Genomic DNA, 22,454 nt, shown 5'->3' on the forward strand with positions numbered 1-22,454 from the left:
TGCCGGTTTCGTAACGTACTACCCAGTCCAGGAAGGTACTGAAAAGCTCGAAATAATGACAGGAGATGGAGCAGGCCATCGGTAGGCACCTGTCAAAGAAAAAGAGCTGGTCTACCTTACAACCTAAAAGGTGGAAGCACTCGGGGTGAACGGGTAGTAGGCGGAATGCTGACTCTATGTCCGATTTTGCCAGCAGGGCACCCGGCCCAGCTGATCGCATGAGTTCGACTGCCCTGTCAAATGAAGCATAGGTTACGGATGCTTCTTCCGGGAGTATTGAGTCGTTAACCGAGTTTCCTTTGGGGTATGAGAGGTGATGTATTAACCAATATTTTCCCAGTTCTTTTTTGGGGACGTTGCCTAGGGGTGAGATTCTGAAATTTTTGAATGGCAGCTATGTAAATGGGCCCGCCATCCTGCCTAGTTCTACTTCCTTCTCGATTTTTTGCCGTAAAATCTTGGGGAATTCGCGAGCGGATTTCAGGTTATTCGCCGATGTTGGAGCGCGACTAAAATTAAAAGGGATAAAGAAACCGAATTTGAAACCGTGATCAAGGTGCTGCGCTGCCTGTCTATCGGGGTAGAGGCTTAGCCAGGGGTTGTTCACCAGGGTTATGCCTTTTAGATGCGTGGCGTGTACATCTTGCTGCGGGGTGTCCGCCTCCGCAGGCGGAGCAGTCGTGCTTATATTTACTGGCCCCGTGGAAGTAGCAGTACCCCTCGTTGTATAGCAGGCAGGCCCCTGGTCTCCGTATGACCACTGAATTTTGGCCTGCGGTGGCTGGGTAATTAGTGGCCGACGGCGAAAAGGGGGGCTGTTTTTGGGATAGCATGAGTCTTAACCAAACGTCCGTCGCTTTTACGCCCCAGCCGAGGTCAGGTTGCATGGCCAGCCGCCTGCGGAATTCTTCGTCGTACCGCTTCCAAGCTGAACCGCCGTGAGACTTATATGAATTATCAGCCTAGGACTGCGAAGGCCTGGAGCCAGTTGTTCATTGTTTGGGCTACTTTTGGTCTGTTTCTTTCGTACCCTGTCCCCCTCTCCTTGACTATGGACTGTTTGTCTGCCGATAATAGCGACCATATATCCACGTAATCGTTGTCCCATATTTTCTGTTTTATCTCTAGATCTACATGTGTACCTAGGGGGCTAATACCGCAGAAAAAAGCGTCTTTGTGAAGGCTAGCTGATTGAGTTGTCCTTGCGTCGGTTGATCCGGCAGGGCGAGTCAGCTGGTGGACTAGCGCCCTGATGGTGGAAGCTAATTCGCCTTCTCCTGCGATGTGTATGGCGTGGTGCTCGCTGAGTTCGGAACACTTACCGCTGTCTAACGCAGGCTGAGTGTCTCCCGGTGGTGGAGGGACTCCGACTCCCGTCGTCGTGGCGACTTGTGTGCAGGAAGCCCAGGGAGGTGGAGATGGGGTTCCCTGGCAGGTAGCCACTGACGCAGCACCAGGTTGTAGGCAGCTGTACGCCTGGGCTCCCGTTGCAGCGGATTGTTAATGTTGGCCGGTGGCCCGGGGAGATGAGGGTGGGTATCCCCTGCCGGCAGCTGCGGATGGGGCACGTGACAGCGGGGGCTCGTCGTGTGCCTGAACGGTTACCGCGGATGGTGTTGCTCCGGCCCCGGCGATGCGTCCTCGGGACGACCGCCGTCTTCTACGGTACCGCCTATTGTGGCTCCCGGAACTGTCGGACCAACCTGACGTGGACGGTGAGCGCCACCTGTTGGACCGGGACCTGTGGTGGTACCTATGTGTGCTACATCTGCGTCGCCGGGGGGAATATTGGGAGTTAGAGGGGCGGCGAACGTGGTTTTAGGAGTCTCCGGAGGAGGATGGGGACGGTCTGCGGCGTATATGCCTGCGACTGTCGTGGTTAGGGAATGTGTTGGTGGCAGTTTTTTCGGTGCTAAGGGAGGGGGGGGCGTTGCGCTGGTCGTGGTATGCGACTGGGGGTGTGGGGCGTGATGGCGCTGAAGCGGGGGGCGGGACGTGTGGGGTGTGACAGAGGGGGCTTGGGAGGGCGTAGGACTGTAACCGATTTGAGACTGAGTGGGGGAGTTGGCGGGGCACCGTTTATTATTGGGGTGTTCCTGTTGCGTGCGACTGTGCGCATGCTTGATACGTACTGCATCGGTTGCGGGGCACGACGGTCGGTCACCCTGGACCAGTCGGTTGCGGATGAACCGCCTGTCGTCTCGGTGCTGGACGGAGGCAAGTACTCGCCCGAAGGGGGGAGGACTGGCAGTTACGTGGAGGGGGCAGAGGAAGATCTGGAGAAACTCCCCGTGTGACCCGAAAACAGGATGGGAGAGGAGCCCCGGGGGACGATGGGGAGGCCTGAGGGTGGGCTAGGGGGTCGCGAGGGGGCACAGGAGGGTGAGCATCCAGGCCAGATAAGAGGTCTATAACCCATTGCTCACCTTCCTGTGCTGCTCTCTGCCGCAGGGTTGCGATCATAGCTTCGGACATGGTTATCGGGAGGTCCGGGGCGACTGCTACAACTGCTTCCAAGGGGGTCCGCCGGGGAGAATGAGGACAACTGCTTCCAAGGGGGTCAGCCGGGGAGAATGAGGACAACTGCCTCCAAGGGGTCAGCTGGGGAGAATGAGGAAGATACAGACCCCGGCGACTGGGTTTAACCCTTGTGGGTGTGGCCAGACGCCCCTTCCTCTTCCTTCCTGTTGGTCAGCTGGGCATCCCACCTAAACATCACCTGGGGGAGTAGTGGGAGGAGGGAATGGCACTACACGGTGTTTTCTCCTAACTTTGCCATAGGGGCTACGTAGTCCGAGGCCCGTTCCCTATGCGGTACCGTGCCTGCCATTGTTTCAATAAGAGGTCAGGAAGATTAAAGGTAGTGCCCTAAAGACACACAGGATTTTAGGGAGTACAATTGATTTGACTGCTAGAATTTTGCCTGTCCATGTAAGGCCAGTTTTGCTCCAGGACTGGAAATCTTTTGAAATAGTATCTAAGATGGCATCACAATTTGCTTTTATAGTAGAGTGTGATTTTTTTAGCGAAAAGAATTCCAAGGTAAGAAATCCTTTCTTCTTCCCAGGTGAAGTCTGTTAATCTTTTCAAAATTTTGTTAATATGGTCGCTTAAGTTGAGTTGTACCAGTTTTGATTTCTTTCTGTTTATTTTGAAAAAAGAAATTGAACAGAACAAATCTATTAACCCCTTAGCGACAGAGCCAGTTTGCAGCTTAATGACCAGGCCAATTTTTACAATTCTGACCACTGTCCCTTTATGAAGTTATAACTCTGGAACGCTTTAATGGATCCCGCTGATTCTGAGATTTTTTTTTTGTGACATATTGTACTTCATGTTAGTGATAAAATTTATTCGATAAGTCTTGTGTTTATTTATGAAAAAAACGGAAATATGGCGAAAATTTTGCAATTTTAAATTTTTATGCCATTAAATCAGAGAGATGTCACCCAAATTTCTTAATAAATAACATTTCCCACATGTCTACTGTACATCAGCACAATTTTGGAAGCAAAATTTTTTTTTGTTAGGAAGTTATAAGGGTTAAAAGTTGACCAGCGATTTCTCATTTTTACAACAAAATTTACAAAACCATTTTTTTAGGGACCACATCATATTTAAAGTAATTTTGAGGGGTGTACATGACAGAAAATACCAAAAAGTGGCACCATTCTAAAAACTAGACCCCTCAAGGTGCTCAAAACCACATTCAAGAAGTTTATTAACCCTTTAAGTGCTTCACAGGAACTAAAGCAATGTGGAAGGAAAAAATTAACATTTAACTTTTTTTTGCAAAAAATTTACTTCAGAACCAATTTTTTTTATTTTCACAAGCGTTAAAAGAGAAAATCAACCACAAAATTTGTTGTACAATTTCTCCTGAATACGCCGATACCCCATATGTGGGGGTAAACCACTTTTTCAGCACACGGCAGCGCTCGCAAGGGATGGAGCGCCGTTTGACTTTTTCAACGCAGAATTGGCTGGAATTGAGATCGGATGCCATGTTGCGTTCGGAGAGCCCTTAATGTGCCTAAACAGTGGAAAACTCCAACAAGTGACCCACTTTTGGAAACTAGACCCATTAAGGAACTTATCTAGATGTGTGGTCAGCACTTTTAACCTTCAAGTGCTTCACAGAAGTTTATAACGTAGAGCCGTGTAAATAAGAAATCCATTTTTTTTCCACAAAAATGATCTTTTCGTCCCCAAACTTTTATTTTTACAAAGGTAACAGGAGAAATCATACCCCCACAGTTATTGTGCGATTTGTCCTGAGTACGCTGATACCCCATATGTGGGGGGGACACTGTTTGGGCGCTTGGGAGAGCTCAGAAGGGAAGGAGTGCCATTTTGGAATGCAGACTTTGATGGAATGGTCTGCGGGCATAATGTTGCGTTTGCAGAGCCCCTGATGGGCCTAAACAGTGGAAACCCCCCACAAGTGACCCCATTTTGGAAACTATACCCCCTAAGGAACTTATCTAGATGTGTGATGAGCATTTTGAAACCCCAACCGCTTCACAGAAGTTTATAAACGCAGAGCCGTGAAAATAAAGTCTTTTTTTATTTCCACAAAAGTGATTTTTTTAGACCCCAATTTTTAGATCCCCAAAGTTGGTAAATAGTGGAAACCCCTCAATTCTTGCTCCAGCCCTAATCCCAACCCTAATCCCAACCCTAATCCTAATTCTAAGGCTGAGTTCACACGTGGCGCAAAAAATAAGCATCCCATGCATTCCTATGGGATTCCGCAATGCTGTGCTAATGCTGCGGTTTTTACCGCGGCGGAATCGCTTCGCGGTAAAAACCGCAGCATGCTCATTATTTTGCGGAATCGCTGCGATCCCGCACCCATAGGAATGCATTGTTCCGCTTATTTCCCGCATGTGGCTGTGCACACCATGCGGAAAGTAAGCAGAACAATTGCGGATGGTACCCATGGTCCGGAGGAGAGGAGACTGTCCTCCTGGCTTTGGGTACCATATCCCTGTAAAAAATAGATTTTAAAATAAAAAATATTGTTATTCTTACCCTCCGACGTCCCGCGCAGGCTTCCCGCTTCTCTTCACGCTCCCGTTCCCAGTAGTCCTTTGCGAAAATGCCCGCGATGGCGTCCGATCTCGCGGGATCGCGAAGTCTCGCGGTAATTCGCGCGACGTCATCGCATAAGCGGCCTCAGTAGTAAAAAGTTGGTCACACTCGTCAAACACTATGTTTGACGAGTGTGACCAACCTGTCAATCAGTTCTCCAAGCGATGCTACAGATCGCTTGGAGAACGCTAGCATTTTGCAAGCTAAATACGCTTGCAAAATGCTAGTTTTTCCGCGGGAAAATCGCGGGAATTTAAAATGCGATTTTCCCGCGGACTGGAATTCCGGAATTCTCGCGGTAATTTCCGCGAGAGTTCCGGTACGTGTGCACTTAGCCTAACCCTAATCCTAGTTCGCCCTAACCCTAATTCTAACCCGAGCCCTAACCCTAGCCCTAGCCCAACCCTAACCCTATATAAGGGGGTGATAAACGGGGGGGTTATGTACTATTTTTTTTATTTTTATCACTATGATCATTTATCATAGTGATCAAAATAATGAATGGAATCTGCCAGCCGGAGCCGGCAGATTCCAGGCGGGCGCACTGCGCATGCGCCCGCCATTTTCAAGATGGCGGCACCCATCGGAGGACGCCGGCGGGACACGGGACCACCGGGAGGAGACAGAGGACCACGGAGAGGTACCGGGGGGGATCGGGGACCCTATTTCTCTCTTATGTGCGATCACATCAGAGGAAAGAGAAATTTAATGCATAATCGTGGCTTTTTTTTTTTTTGTGGTCGCTGTTATAGGGTTAATAACGGCGATCGCAAAAGCGGGGTCGGTAAAAACCGACCGATTCATGTTCTCTGGGGTATCGGCTACCCCTGGCAGCCGAGACCCCGGAGAAAATCCGACACTGGGGGGCGCTATGTACTTAATTCACGGCGCTGTGGAGAAACGGCACTGTGGTTTTAGTACACTCAATTACCGCCGTTAAAGGCGTATCAGCGGTCCTTAAGGGGTTAATTTTAGAAGAGAAGCAGTGGAATTAATGGGGGTCTGATAGGGTTAGTATCATATCATCGGCAAACAAGCTTTTCCAAGCCATCTGTAGCATCGCTTGGAAAGTGATTGACAGGTTGGTCACACACAAGCATAGCGCTTGACAAGTGGTGTGATCACCTTTTTACTATTGAGGCTGCCTTTGCGGCATCAACAGTAAAAGATAGAATGTTAAAAATAATACAAAAAATAGAGATATACTTACCCTCTGTTGGCCCCTGGAGCCCTCCCGGCCCTCATGACGCTGGCAGCGACAATGACCTCTGATGACGTAGCATCACGCGAGAGCATGACGTCATCAGAGGTGATTCGTGCAATGCATCCCAGGGACTAGAAGAGGCCGGCAGTGTGGCTGAGAGGCGGGAGGATTCTGGGGGCCGCCAGAAAGTGAGTATATCACTATTTTTTATTTTAATTCTATTTTTTACAGGATTATGGTAGCCAGGGCTTGGAGGAGAATCTCCTTTCCTCCAGACCATGGGTACCATCCGCACATGAAGCGCTCACTTTACGCATGATGGGCATAAACACATGCATAAAGTGAGCGTTTCAATGCAATCCCGTGGCAGCGGAATCGCGGCGATTCCGCAGAAATAATGGACATCCTGTGTATTTTACCGCTATGCTATTCCGCAGCGGAAAAATCTGCAGCATTGGCACAGTAACTGCGGAATCCCATAGGAATGCATGGTGGTGCATTTTATTAGCATTGTTTAAGCATTTACACAGCGGCGGAAACGCATAAAAAAAAAGCAACTGCTGCCGTGACCAATCAGCAAGGCAGTATTTCCATTACAGACAGACAGACAGAATTAGATAATTATATAGTAGACTAGATGGTGGACCGATTCTATCGCATCCGGTATTCTAGAGTCTCTGTTAAAATAAAAAATAGTGATATACTCACCTTCCGACGGCCCCCGGACTCTCTCCTCTCACCACGCTCCTGGCATCTTCCGGTCCCAGTAATGCTTAGCACGAAACACCGCTGATGATGTCGCGCTCTCGCGAGAATGACGTCATTTCCGGCCCTTCTTGCTAAGCATTACTGGGACCGGAAGATGCCGGGAGCGTGGTGAGAGGAGGGACGGAGTCCGGGGGTCGTCGGAAGGTGAGTATATAACTATTTTTTATTTTATTAGAGACTAGAATACCCGATGCGATAGAATCGGACCACCGTCTAGTGTATTATACTCCTGTTACACCCGGAGCTGCTGTCACTGTTCTGCTGTTACCTAATGTATTGTACTCTAGTTACACCCAGAGCTGCTGTCAGTGTTCTGCTGTTATCTAATATATTGTACTCCAGTTAATCCCAGAGCGGCAGTCACTGTTCTGCTTTTACCTAATGTACTGTAGTCCAGTCACACCCAGAGCTGCAGTCACCATTCTGCTCTTACCTAATGTATTATACTACTGTTACAGCCATAGCTGCAGTCACTGTTCAGATCTTACCAAATGTATTATACTCAAGTTACACCCAGAGCTGCAGTCACTGTTCTGCTGTTAACTAATGTATTGTAGTCCAGTTACACCCAGATCTACAATTGCTGTTACCTAATGTACTCCTGTTACACCCAGAGCTGCAGTCACTGTTCTGCTGTTACCTAATGTATTGTACTCCAGTTACACCCAGATCTGCAATTGCTGTTACCTTATGTACTCCTGTTACACCCAGAGCTGCAGTCACTGTTCTGCTGTTACCTAATGTAGTGTACTCCAGTTACACCCAGATCTGCAGTTACTGTTCTGCTATTATCTAATGTAGTGTACTCCAGTTACTCCTAGAGCTGCAGTCACTGTTCTGCTTTTACCTAATGTATTGTAGTCCAGTTACACCCAGAGCTGCAGTCATCGTTCTGCTCTTACCTAATGTATTATACTCCTGTTACAGCCAGAGCTGCAGTCACTGTTCAGATCTTACCTAATGTATTGTACTCCAGTTACACCCAGAGCTGCATTCACTTTTCTGCTGTCACTTAATGTATTGTACGCAAGTTACACCCAGATCTGCAGTCACTGTTCTACTGTTACCTAATTACCTAATGTATTGTACTCCAGAATATGTACAGGACTGTGCCTGTGTAATGAGCGACGCAGCAGTGATGCCTTTAACGGCTGTAATGTGCCTGTACAATAAGCAATGCGGCCGTTTTGCCCGACAACGAAGCGACTGTCGCTGATTGGTCGCGGCCTAACTGCCGCGAACAATCAGCGAGGTGGGATTTCCATTACAGACAGACCGAAGGGCCTACATCTAGTGTTATTTCTGAGCTTTTGCCTGCACATAGATGCTTATAAGAAAGTGTCACGTGTGGATAAGCCAAGCAAACCCACCATTGTGTGGTGTCATCTGAGAGCAGAACACCTGAAGTATCTGTCATAGGCTTTATTGCCACAGAAGAAGCCTATCAGAAAGAGATTGATCTAATACACCAAGTGATCTCATATATTTATTATTGTACTTTGTACGAGCACTCACACAGCTACATATAGCAGTAGGTCTCAAGAACCTTGGTGTAGCACTTAAGCACTTTATACTGGTGTTGGTGGCTTTTGAAGGGAATCCCTATCGGGGTCAGTTAGGGTGAGCCGACGAGGAGCGGGAACGCCAAAGCCATTTTCCATAGGCAGCCAACCTCCGCTGGCAGGTAGGGGAACGGACAATCAGCCTCTTTTCCCTAGAATGTTTCTAGTGTGAATGCTGACCAAAAAGCAGACATTGTACTTGCCATCTGACCTTATGTTCATCCCTTCGAGATTAGTCTATGGAGATAGATGCTTTATTAGAAATTATTAAATGAAAGGTGTATTTTAGAGCAGCGGTCCCCAACCTTTCTTACCTTGAGAGCCACATTTGAATCTGAGAGATGGTCGCAACCACATTGCGGCAAGCAAACCCACAGTAGTGACACGCAAAGCCCACCATTACAGAGATAATGACAGCCAAAGCTTCCCCACAGAAAGCATACAGAGGCCTTGTGCCCATATAGGCAGAATAATACCATCCAAGAGTTACCACTTTAACCTCATTTGGTATTCGTCAAGCTTCCCTCTAACTAATACGATCAACTCTAGCTTACTATATTTCTGTCTTTCCCCCTCATCCTCCATAAGTTTACAACATGCACATCCAGCTCTTCTCTTCTGTGTGGGGCTACTCATAGAAGTCAACATCTGGAGACCTTCTCTTCATAGCTGGTTGCTGTAATGCACCAAGCTGGAAGCTAGCCGAAAGCCACAAATCTTGGGCGAGCTACAGGTTGGGGACCCCTGTCTTAGAGGGTTTTTTTTTTTCTTTTGAGTTATCCAAATATATAGGGAATGTATGGTGAATCCTGATATATAGGGACTATATGGGGCCTTTCCTGATATATAGGGTGTGTATAGTGTATCCTAATGTATAGAGACTGTATGGGGGCTATCCTGATATATAAGGACTGCATGGTGAATCCTGATATATAGGAACTGTATGGGAGCTATCCTGATATACAGGGACTTTATGAGAAGTATTCTGATATATAGGGACTGTATGGGGTATTATTTTGATATATAGTGATGGAATGGGGTAATATTTTGATATATAGGGACTGTATGGTGCATCCTGATATATAGGAACTGTATATGGGCTATCCTGATTTATAGGGACTGTATATGGGCTATCCTGATTTATAGGGACTGTATATGGGCTATCCTGATTTATAGGGACTGTATGGAGGCTATCCTGATTTATAGGGACTGTATAAGGGCTATCCTGATTTATAGGGACTGTATAAGGGCTATCCTGATTTATAGGTACTGTATGTGGGCTATCCTGATTTATACGGACTGACTGTATATGGGCTATCCTGATTTATAGGGACTGTATATGGGCTATCCTGATTTATAGGGACTGTATATGGGCTTTCCTGATTTATAGGGACTGTATGGGGGCTATCCGGATGTATAGGTACTGTATGGTCGCTATCCGGATGTATTGGGACTGTATATGGGGGCTGTCCAGATGTACAGGAACTGTATATGCATGGACTGTATTTGTTAGTGTTCTAATATAATGGTCTGTATGGGGTATATCCTGATAAATAGGGACTGCATGGAAAATTCTGATTTATAGGGACTGTATGGGAGGTATCTTGATATATAGGGACTGTATGGGGGTATCCTGATATAGGGACTGTATGGGAAGTAGTGATGAGCGAGTATACTCATTGCTAATGTCTCCCCCGAGCATGCTCGGGTGGTCTCCGAGTATTTTGGCATGCTCGGAGATTTGGTTTTTGTCGCCTCAGCTGCATGATTTGTGACTGCTAGACAGCTTGAATACATGTGAGGAATGCCTGTTTTGTTAGGGAATTCCCACATGTATTCAGCCTGTCTACAAGTTGCAAATCATGCAGCTGAGGCAACGAAAACCCGAGCAACAATGCTGCTCGCCCATCACTAATGGGGAGTATCATGATATATAGGGACTGTATGTGGTGATATCTTGGTATATAGGTAATGTAAGGGGTATCCTGATATATAGGGTCTGTATGATGTATCCTGATTAGTGATGGGCGAGTAGCATGATTGCTCGGGTGATCTCCGAGTATTTTGGCGTGCTCGGAGATTTAGTTTTCGTTGTCTCAGCTGCATGATTTGCGACTTGTTGACAGGTTGAATATATGTGGGAATTCCCTAACAGGCATTCCTCACATGTATTCAAGCTGTCTAGCAGTCGCAAATCATGCAGCTCTTGCAACGAAAACTAAATCTCCGAGCACGTCAAAATGCTCGGAGTCCACCCGAGCATGCTCGGGGAGACTCGAGCAATGAGTGTACTCGCTCATCACTAATACTGATATATAGGGATTGCATGGTGAATCCTGATATATATGGACTGTGTGGTGTATCCTGATATATATAGTCTGTATTGTATATTCTGATATATATGGACTATCCTGATATAGGGGCTATATGATGTATCCTGAAATATAGGAACTATGTGGGGGCTATCCTGATATACAGTTGTGCTCAAAAGTTTACATACCCCAGCAAAATGTTAGCTTTCTTGGCCTTTTTCCACAGAATATGAATAATACCATAACTTTTTCTCCAATCATGGTTATTGATTGGGGAAGCCAATTATTGTCAAACTACTGTGGTTTCTCTTTTTAAATCATAATGACAACCCAAAACATCCAAATGACCCTGATCAGAAGTTCACACACCCCATTTCTTAATACCGTGTACTGCCCACTCTAACATCAATGACAGCTTGAAGTCTTTTGTGGTAGTTGTGGATGAGGTTCTTTATTTCAGCAGATGGTAAAGCTGCCCACTCTTCTTGGCAAAAAGTCTCCAGTTCCTGTAAATTTCTGGGCTGTCTAGCATGAATTGCGCGTTTGAGATCTCCTCAGAGTGGCTCAATGAAATTGAGGTCAGGAGACTGAGATGGTTTCCTTGGCTGACCACTACGTCTATGGTCCTAAACATTGCCCATTTCTTGATGCTTCTCAAAACGGCACATCCTGAAACTGTTGTGAAATATTTGCCTGGATGAGACCTTACTGATGTAGTATAACTACCTGGTGTCTTGGTGCTGTGCTCAGTCTTGCCATGGTGTTTGACATGATACTCTTTTCCACAACTTCACCTTTATAGCAGTTTTAGCTGGACTTCACTCAGTGTTACTCGTCTGTCACAACTGTTTCTGTTCCAGTTAATGACTGTATTTCAACTCATGCTGTCCAGGAGTTGCACAGCTTTATATAGTGCCATTTCTTTTCTTCCATATTAGTCAATCGCAGACGTTTCTCTGAGAATATGGCGCAGTTAGCACAGGATCTTGGTCCAGCGTTTTTTCAGAAGCAGCAACTCAGCGCCTCCATGGCCGACACATTCCTGGAACATCTGTGTCTTCTGGACATTGACTCTGAGCCACTGACTGCAAGGAACACCAGCATTGTTTGCACCATTGGTAAGTGACTTCCCCCTCTCCCCAGTGTATCTGATGAATATGCCTCCAATGTATCTCTCCTGTATCTGATGAATATTCCCCCAGTGTATCGCTCCTGTATTTGATGACTATACCGCCACTTTACCGCACCTGTATGTGATAAATATCCCCCCGGTGTATCACTCCTGTATATGATGAATATTCCACTGGTGTATCACTCCTGTGTCTAATGAATATCCCCCCCCGTGTATCTTCCGATTGTCTGATGAATATCCCCCCTGTGTAACTCTCCAGTATGTATCCCTGTTGTATCTGATGAATATCCCCCTTGTGTATTTCTCCTGTGTCTGATGAATATCTCCTCGGTGTATCACTCCTGTGTCTGATGAATATCCCCTCGGTGTATCACTCCTGTGTCTGATGAATATCCCCCCTGTGTATCTCTCCAGTATCTGATGAATATCCCCTCGGTGTATCACTCCTGTGTCTGATGAATATCCCCTCGGTGTATCACTCCTGTGTTTGATGAATATCCCCCCTTGTGTATCTCTCCAGTATCTGATGAATATCCCCCCTGTGTATATCTCCAGTGTCTGATGAATATCACTTCAGTATCTGATGAATATCCCCCCTGTGTATATCTCCAGTATCTGATGAATATCCCCTCGGTGTATCACTCCTGTGTCTGATGAATATCCCCTCGGTGTATCACTCCTGTGTCTGATGAATATCCCCCCTGTGTATCATTCCTGTGTCTGATGAATATCCCCCCTGTGTATCTCTCCAGTATCTGATGAATATCCCCTCGGTGTATCACTCCTGTGTCTGATGAATATCCCCTCGGTGTATCACTCCTGTGTCTGATGAATATCCCCCCTGTGTATCTCTCCAGTGTCTGATGAATATCACTCCAGTATCTGATGAATATCCCCCCTGTGTATATCTCCAGTATCTGATGAATATCACTCCAGTATCTGATGAATATCCCCCCGGTGTATCACTCCTGTGTCTGATGAATATCCCCCCTGTGTATCTATCCAGTATCTGATGAATATCACTCCTGTGTCTGATGAATATCTCCCCGGTGAATCACTCCTGTGTCTGATGAATATCCCCCCTGTGTATCACTCTATTCTGATGAATATTCCCCTGTATATCTCTGAATATATCCCCTGTGTATCACTCCTCTTTATGATGACTATACCTCCGATGTAAGTGTACACTCACAATGTGTCGCTCCTGTATCTGATGAACATCCCCCGGTATATAATATCCCCCTCATGTATTTCCCCTGTATCTGATGAAAATGCCTCTGGTGTTTAGCTCCTAAGTATAATGAATATCCCCCCGATGTATCTCTCATGTATCTGATGTAAATCCACAGTGTATTACTCCTGTATATGATGAATATTTCCCGATGTATCGCTCCTATATCTGATGAATATTCCCCCCCATGTATCCCTGTTGTATCTGATGAATATCCCCCCCACTGTATTGCTCCTATATCCAGTGTATATGCCCAGTGTATCTGATGAATATCCCCCCCCGATGTATTGCTCCTACATCCAGTGTGTATCCACAGTGTATCGCTCCTGTATCTCATGAATATCCCCCCCCCCATGTATTGCTCCTACATCCAGTGTGTATCCACAGTGTATCGCTCCTGTATCTCATGAATATCCCCCCCCCCATGTATCCATATTGTATCTGAAGAATATCCCCCAGTGTATCTCTCCTGTGTCTGATGAATAACTCCCCCGGATGTATCATTGCTGTTTCTGATTAAAATCCTACCCCGTGTATCGCGTCTGTATTTGATTAATATCTCCCCGATGTATCACTCCTGTATCGAGTGTACAGTGCCTTGCGAAAGTATTTGGCCCCCTGGAACTTTTCAACCTTTTCCCACATACAGTGGGGCAAAAAAGTATTTAGTCAGTCAGCAATAGTGCAAGTTCCACCACTTAAAAAGATGAGGCGTCTGTAATTTACATCATAGGTAGACCTCAACTATGGGAGACAAACTGAGAAAAAAAAATCCAGAAAATCACATTGTCTGTTTTTTTTTTTCATTTTATTTGCATATTATGGTGGAAAATAAGTATTTGGTCAGAAACAAGCAATCGAGATTTCTGGCTCTCACAGACCTGTAACTTCTTCTTTAAGAGTCTCCTCTTTCCTCCACTCATTACCTGTAGTAATGGCACCTGTTTAAACTTGTTATCAGTATAAAAAGACACCTGTGCACACCCTCAAACAGTCTGACTCCAAACTCCACTATGGTGAAGACCAAAGAGCTGTCAAAGGACACCAGAAACAAAATTGTAGCCCTGCACCAGGCTGGGAAGACTGAATCTGCAATAGCCAACCAGCTTGGAGTGAAGAAATCAACTGTGGGAGCAATAATTAGAAAATGGAAGACATACAAAGCCACTGATAATCTCCCTCGATCTGGTGCTCCACGCAAAATCCCACCCCGTGGGGTCAGAATGATCACAAGAACGGTGAGCAAAAATCCCAGAACCACGCGGGGGGATCTAGTGAATGAACTGCAGAGAGCTGGGACCAATGTAACAAGGCCTACCATAAGTAACACACTATGCCACCATGGACTCAGATCCTGCAGTGCCAGACGTGTCCCACTGCTTAAGCCTGTACATGTCCGGGCCCGTCTGAAGTTTGCTAGAGAGCATTTGGATGATCCAGAGGAGTTTTGGGAGAATGTCCTATGGTCTGATGAAACCAAACTGGAACTGTTTGGTAGAAACACAACTTGTCGTGTTTGGAGGAAAAAGAATACTGAGTTGCATCCATCAAACACCATACCTACTGTAAAGCATGGTGGTGGAAACATCATGCTTTGGGGCTGTTTCTCTGCAAAGGGGCCAGGACGACTGATCCGGGTACATGAAAGAATGAATGGGGCCACGTATCGTGAGATTTTGAGTGCAAACCTCCTTCCATCAGCAAGGGCATTGAAGATGAAACGTGGCTGGGTCTTTCAACATGACAATGATCCAAAGCATACCGCCAGGGCAACGAAGGAGTGGCTTCGTAAGAAGCATTTCAAGGTCCTGGAGTTGCCTAGCCAGTCTCCAGATCTCAACCCTATAGAAAACCTTTGGAGGGAGTTGAAAGTCCGTGTTGCCAAGCGAAAAGCCAAAAACATCACTGCTCTAGAGGAGATCTGCATGGAGGAATGGGCCAACATACCAACAACAGTGTGTGGCAACCTTGTGAAGACTTACAGAAAACGTTTGACCTCTGTCATTGCCAACAAAGGATATATCACAAAGTATTGAGATGAAATTTTGTTTCTGACCAAATACTTATTTTCCACCATAATATGCAAATAAAATGAAAAAAAAACAGACAATGTGATTTTCTGGATTTTTTTTTTCTCAGTTTGTCTCCCATAGTTGAGGTCTACCTATGATGTAAATTACAGACGCCTCTCATCTTTTTAAGTGGTGGAACTTGCACTATTGCTGACTGACTAAATACTTTTTTGCCCCACTGTATCATGCTTCAAACATAAAGATACCAAATGTAAATTTTAGGTGAAGAATCAACAATAAGTGGGACACAATTGTGAAGTTGAATGAAATTTATTGGTTATTTTAAATTTTTGTGGAAATTCAAAAAGTGGAACGTGGAATATTATTCGGCCCCTTTAACTTAATACTTTGTTGCGCCACCTTTTGCTGCGATTACAGCGGCAAGTCGCTTGGGTTTTGTACATCGAGAGACTGAAATTCTTGCCCGTTCTTCCTTGGCAAACAGCTCGAGCTCAGTGAGGTTTGATGGAGATCGTTTGTGAACAGCAGTTTTCAGCTCTTTCCACAGATTCTCGATTGGATTCAGGTCTGGACTTTGACTTGGACATTCTAACACCTGGATACATTTATTTGTGAACCATTCCATTGTAGATTTTGCTTTATGTTTGAGATCATTGTCTTGTTGGAAGACAAATCTCTGTCCCAGTCTCAGGTCTTTTGCAGACTCCAACAGCTTTTCTTCAAGAATGGTCCTGTATTTGTCTCCATCAATCTTCCCATCAATTTTAACCATCTTCCCTGTCCCTGCTTAAGAAAAGGAGGCCCAAACCATGATGCTGCCACCACCATGTTTGACAGTGGGGATGATGTGTTCAGGGTAATGAGCTGTGTTGCCTGTAAAGCCAATGCCAAACAGTTCGATTTTGGTTTCATCTGACCAGAGCACCTTATTCCACATGTTTGGTGTGTCTCCCAGGTGGCTTGTTGCAAACTTTAAATGACACTTTTTTTATGGATATCTTTGATAAATGGCTTTCTTCTTGCCACTCTTCCATAAAGGCGAGATTTGTGCAGTGTACGACTGATTGCTGTCCTATGGACAGACTGTCCCACCTCAGCTGTAGATCTCTGCAGTTCATCCAGAGTGATCATGGGCCTCTTGGCTGCATCTCTGATCAGTCTTCTCCTTGTTTGAGATGAAAGTTTAGAGGGACGACGGGTCTTGGTAGATTTGCAGTGGTATGATACTCCTTCCATTTCAATATGATTGCTTGCACAGTGCTCCTTGGGATGTTTAAAGGTTTGTAAATCATTTTGTATCCAAATCCGGCTTTAAACTTCTCCACTACAGTATCATGGACCTGCCTGTTGTATTCCTTGGTCTTCATGATACTCTCTGTGCATCAAACAGAACCCTGAGACTATCACAGAGCTGGTGCATTTATACGGAGACTTGATTACACACAGGTGGATTATATTTATCATCATTAGTCATTTAGGACAACATTGGATCTTTCAGAGATCCACAATGAACTTCTGGAGTGAGTTTGCTGCACTGAAAGTAAAGGGGCCGAATAATTTTGCACGCCCCACTTTTCAGTTTTTGAATTTCCACAAAAATGTAAAATAACTAATAAATTTTGTTCAACTTCACAATTGTGTCCCACTTGTTGTTGATTCTTCACCAAAAATTTACATTTGGTATCTTTATGTTTGAAGCATGATATGTGGGAAGAGGTTGAATTGTTCCAGGGAGCCAAATACTTTCGCAAGAAAAATAAAATGCAAAGAGAGGCGCAATGAGTGTACCTGTGTTAAAATTAAATTCCCTAACTGAATCAACAGGGTGCTCACCTTACAGGGTTGTGCCACCCTTGCACAAACACGGTGTGAACGTGAATGGTAGTTGGGGAGCGTGTCCTCGCAGCCCAGAAGGGCACTGCATGTGGCTGTCAGCAACCTCCGCTCTCCTGGTCAGTCCTTCTCACCGGCTTCCGGACGTGGTGTTGAGACCGATCCCAGCCGTAAGTGAACACCAAGGGTCCAGGAGCTTCCCAGCACCGCCCAGCAATCGCAGGTTCTCCCACAAGCAACTGCCCTCCAAGCTGCTCCTGCCGCTAATCCTCAGAGAGGAAAATTCAATGTGAAGCAACAAAAAAAGCGGTCTATAGGAGCGCTAAACGAGAGGCAGAAACCAGAAAAAAGGGGTTTAAAACTCAGCTTTTATACTTCCTCCAATACCCACAACGCGTTTCTACGGTCACAGCCGTCTTCCTCAGGTCTTCTGTAGCTGATGAATATTCCGCCTGGTATATAGCTCCTGTATCTGATGAGTATCCCCCGTTGTATCATTCCTATATATGGTGAATATACACCCGATGTATCTCTCGTGTATCTGATGTATATCCACAGTGTATCGCTCCTGTATCTGATGAATATCCATCCTGATGTATCTCTCCTATAACTGATGAATACCGTCCCTCCCCGATGTATCGCTCCTGTGTCTGGTATACATCCACAGAAAAGAAAACACAAAAATTGAGCTGGATTTAAGTTGCTATCCATGCAGCACATAAACGCATGTTCGCTTTGCCCATAAAGCATGCAAAATCTACAAGAAGCAAGATAAACATAAACCTGCTGTAACTAAATAAGTAAAAAGCAAAAAGTGCATAAACCAGAGTTTTTAAACGCTCGGGAAACTGATCCCCTTCCCAGAAAACGCGTGTTTTATTACCGCGCGTTTTTTTGCACACAAAACGCCCGTTTTTGATGCGTTTTTTCCCAGCGTTTTCTGGGAACATTGGAAAAGGCTAAAAACGCTCAGCAATGCGGAAATTAATGAGCATGCTGCGTTTTTAGCCGCTAAGCGATTCCTGAGCGTTTAAAACGCATGCATTGGCACAAAAAGCCAAAAACGCATGCAATTTCATGTGAAGCTTCTTTTAAGTATTTCTGCAGCGTCTGAGCCGGCGGAAACGCTTAAAAAAACGCAACGTGGGCACACAGCCTAAATCACAGAGATATGACACATAAAATACTTAATAAATAACATTTCCTACATGTTTACTTTGCATCAGCACAATTTTTGAACCAAATTTGTTTTTGGTTAGAAAGTAATAAGGGTTAAAAGTTAAACAGCGATTTCTCATTTTTACAACACCATTATTTTTTTTAGGGCCCACACCACATTTGAAGTCACTTTGAGGGGTCTATATGATAGAAAATACCCCAAAGTGACACCATTGTAAAAACTGCACCCCTGAAGGTGCTCAAAACCACATTCAAGAAAACCCCATAACCTCCCGCTCCAAAATCACTGAAGGGGAGCTTAATCGCCTCTTCTCCAAATCGCACCTCACAACCTGTGCACTTGACCCCATCCCACCTCCTCCCCAATCTCACTACCACACTTATCCCATCCCTAACCCACCTCTTCAACCTATCGCTAACGTCCAGTACCTTCCCTTCTGCTTTTAATCATGCCACAATCACGCCTATCCTTGAAAAGGCAACCCTCGACCCAACCGCTATGTCCAGCTATCGCCCAATATCACTGCTCCCATTCGCTTCCAAACTCCTGGAGCAGCACGTCCACGCTGAACTTTCCTCCCACCTCTCATCTAACTTGCTCTTTGACAATCTACAATCTGGATTCCGCCCCCATCACTCCACTGAGACAGCCCTGACCAAAATTACTAACGACCTACTTACAGCCAAAGCAAACGGACAATACTCCTGCTTCTAGACCTGTCCTCTGCATTCGACACAGTTGACCACTGCCTCCTACTACAGATCCTCTCCTCCTTTGGCATCAAAGACCTCGCCCTATCCTGGATCTCCTCATACCTCTCAAACCGCACATTCAGCGTCTCCCACTCCCACACTACCTCCTCATCCCACCTCTCTCTGTTGGAGTCCCCCAAGGCTCTGTTCTAGGACCCCTACGCTTCTCAATTTATACCCTTGGCCTGGGTCAACTCATAAAGTCCCATGGATTCCAGTACCACCTTTATGCTGACGACACTCAGATCTACCTCTCTGGCCCAGACATCACCTCTCTGCTGTCCAGAATCCCGGAGTGTCTATCAGCCATATCCTCCTTCTCCTCTCGCTTCCTCAAGCTCAATGTGGACAAATCCAAACTCATCATCTTTCCTCCATCTCACAGATCTTCCTTACCTGACCTATCTATCACAATTAATGACATCACGCTTTCCCCAGTACCGGAAGTCCACTGCCTTGGAGTAACCCTTGACTCTACCCTGTCCTCAAACCACACATCCAAGCTCTTTCTACCTCCTGTTGCCTCCAGCTCAAAAATATTTCCATAATCTGTCCTTTCCTCAACCCTCAATCTACTAAAATGCTTGTGCACGCCCGCATCATCTCCCGCCTCGACTACTGCAACATCCTTTTCTGTGGTCTCCCTGCTAACACCCTTGCACCTCTCCAGTCGGTCCTTAACTCTGCTGCCCGACTAATTCATCTCTCTCCTCGTTACTCATCCGCTTCTCCCCTCTGCAAATATCTTCACTGGCTTCCATTCCCTCAGCGTGTCCAGATCAAATTACGAATACTGACCTACAAGGCCATCTATAACCTGTCTCCCCCATATGTCTCTGAACTAATCTCCTGATACCTTCTCTCACGTAATCTCCGATCCTCCCAAGACCTCCTTCTCTCCTCCACACATATTCGCTCCTCACCCAACTGCCTCCAAGACTTCTCCCAAATAGCCCCCATCCTCTGGAATTCTTTGCCCCAACATGTCCGATTATCAACCACATTCGGATCCTTCAGACGGAACCTGAAAACCCACCTCTTCAAGAAAGCCTATAGCCTGCAATGACCCCACTACCTCCTCACCACTACTGGAGATATCACCTCAACCAACACCGGAACTTCTGCAACCCCCAACCTGCTGTCTCCTTCCCCACCATCCTGTAGCATGTAAGCCCGAAAGGACAGGGTCCTCTCACCTCTGTATCAGTCTGTGATTGTTAGTTTGTTTACTGTAAGTGATATCTGGAATTTGTATGTAACCCCTTCTTATCTACAGCACCATGGAATCAATGGTGCTATATAAATAAATAATAATAATTCAAGAAGTTTATTAACTCTTCAGGTGCTTCAAAGGAATTTTTGAAATGTTTAAAAAAAAATGAACGGTTAACTTTTTTTCACAAAAATTTACTTCAGATTCAATTTTTTTTTTATTTCACCAAGGGTAACGAGAAATTGGACCCCAAAAGTTGTTGTACAATTTGTCCTGAGTATGCTGATACGCCATATATGCAAGTAAACCACTGTTTGGGCGCATGGCCGAGCTCGGAAGGGAAGGAGCGCCGTTTGACTTTTCAATGCAAAATTGGCTGGAATTGAGATCGGACGCCATGTCGCGTTTGGAGAGCCCCTGATGTGCCTAAACAATGGAAACCCTCCCCATAAGTTACACCATTTTGGAAACTAGACCCCCTTGGGAACTTATCTAGATGTGTGGTGAGCACTTTGAACCCTAAGTGCTTCACAGAAGTTTATAACGTACAGCCATAAAAATAATAAATTATATTTTTTTACAAAAATGATATTTTCGCCCCCAATTTTTAATTTTCCATGGGTAGCAGGAGAAATTGGACCCCAAAATTTGTTGTGCAATTTGTCCTGAGTACGCCGATACCCCATATATGGGGGTAAATCACTGTTTGGGCGCACTGCAGAGCTCAGAAGGGAAGGGGCACCGTTTGACTTTTTCAACACAGAATTGGCTGGAATTGAAATCGGACGCCATGTCGCGTTTGGAGAGCCCCTGATGTGCCTAAACAATGGAAAACCCCCCCCTATAAGTTACACCATTTTGGAAACTAGACCCCCTTGGGAACTTATCTAGATGTGTGGTGAGCACTTTGAACCCTAAGTGCTTCACAGAAGTTTATAACGTACAGCCATAAAAATAATAAATTATATTTTTTTACAAAAATGATATTTTCGCCCCCAATTTTTAATTTTCCATGGGTAGCAGGAGAAATTGGACCCCAAAATTTGTTGTGCAATTTGTCCTGAGTACGCCGATACCCCATATATGGGGGTAAATCACTGTTTGGGCGCACTGCAGAGCTCAGAAGGAAAGGAGCACCGTTTGACTTTTTCAACACAGAATTGGCTGGAATTGAAATCGGACGCCATGTCGCGTTTAGAGAGCCCCTGATGTGCCTAAACAGTGGAAACCTCCCAATTCTAACTCCAACCCGAACACGCACCTAATCCTAACCATAACCCTAACCACAAACCTAACCCCAACACACCCCTAACCCTAAACCTAACCCCAACTCTAGCCCTAACCCGAACTCTAGCCCCAAACATAACCTTAACCCTAACTTCAGCCCCAACCCTAACCTTAACTTTAGCCCAACTCACTTTAGCCCCACTCTATCCCTAATGAGAAAATGGTAATAAATATTTTATTGTTGCCGGGTGCCGGACGGCATATCTCGGCTTGCGCACTACGCAGGTGCCTGCCATTTTCTACCGGAAGAAGAAGCTGGCGGCCCGAGGGACTTTAGTGGGGCCTGCAGGGACAACGGAGGTACCGGTGGGGGGGACCGGGGGACCCTATTTCTCTCTCTCCTCTGATGTGTGATTACATCAAAGGAGGAAGAAATGAAATTGAAAATCTGACTTTTTTTTTTTTTTGCAGTCGCTATTATACCGTTAATAACGGCGATCGCAACACCGGGGTCGGTAAAAACCGAACCTAATCATGTTCTCTGGGGTCTCGGCTACCCCTGGCAACCGAGACCCCAGAGAAATTCCAATGCTGGGGGGTGCTATATCCTTAAACCTCAGCTCCGTTAAAAATCGGCGCAGTGGTTTAAGTACCCTTAACTGCCGCCGTTAAAAGGCATACTGGTGGTGGTTAAAGGGTTAAATGTAACTCCTCATTCTCCCCTGCTCGCGCCGATCGCCGGCAGAGCAGGGGAGAATGACGAGAGCCGTGTTCAGCACCCGACACCGGGGAACAGCGCTTACTGCAACGCTTCTTCCCTCACGCCCATTCATGTGGTACTGATGCGGCACACACATGCGACATTTGTGCCGCAAGTTTTACACACACGGACACTGACATCTCCAGTACCAGA

At 45.8% G+C, this 22,454-nt stretch overlaps 2 protein-coding genes across 4 annotated transcripts in view; one reads left to right on the forward strand and one right to left on the reverse strand.

The window, feature by feature from the left end:
* Positions 1–22,454, reverse strand: part of LOC141055666 (farnesyl pyrophosphate synthase-like) — a 128,502-nt gene that overhangs the window by 99,271 nt on the left and 6,777 nt on the right. The gene's annotated exons all lie outside the window — the stretch shown is intronic.
* The window catches only part of PKLR (pyruvate kinase L/R), a 59,678-nt gene that overhangs the window by 15,913 nt on the left and 21,311 nt on the right, over positions 1–22,454 (forward strand). For all 3 annotated transcript variants that reach the window (XM_073552343.1, XM_073552342.1, XM_073552341.1), the window contains exon 2: positions 11,879–12,058. In XM_073552343.1, the coding sequence (XP_073408444.1) occupies positions 11,905–12,058 (154 nt within the window). In that variant the 5' untranslated portion in view covers positions 11,879–11,904. The remainder of the gene's footprint in view (positions 1–11,878; positions 12,059–22,454) is intronic.

Source organism: Dendrobates tinctorius, unplaced genomic scaffold (genome assembly GCF_039654945.1).
Source record: "Dendrobates tinctorius isolate UK_male_01 unplaced genomic scaffold, ASM3965494v1 ptg000189l, whole genome shotgun sequence".
Taxonomy (NCBI): Eukaryota; Metazoa; Chordata; class Amphibia; order Anura; family Dendrobatidae; genus Dendrobates; species Dendrobates tinctorius.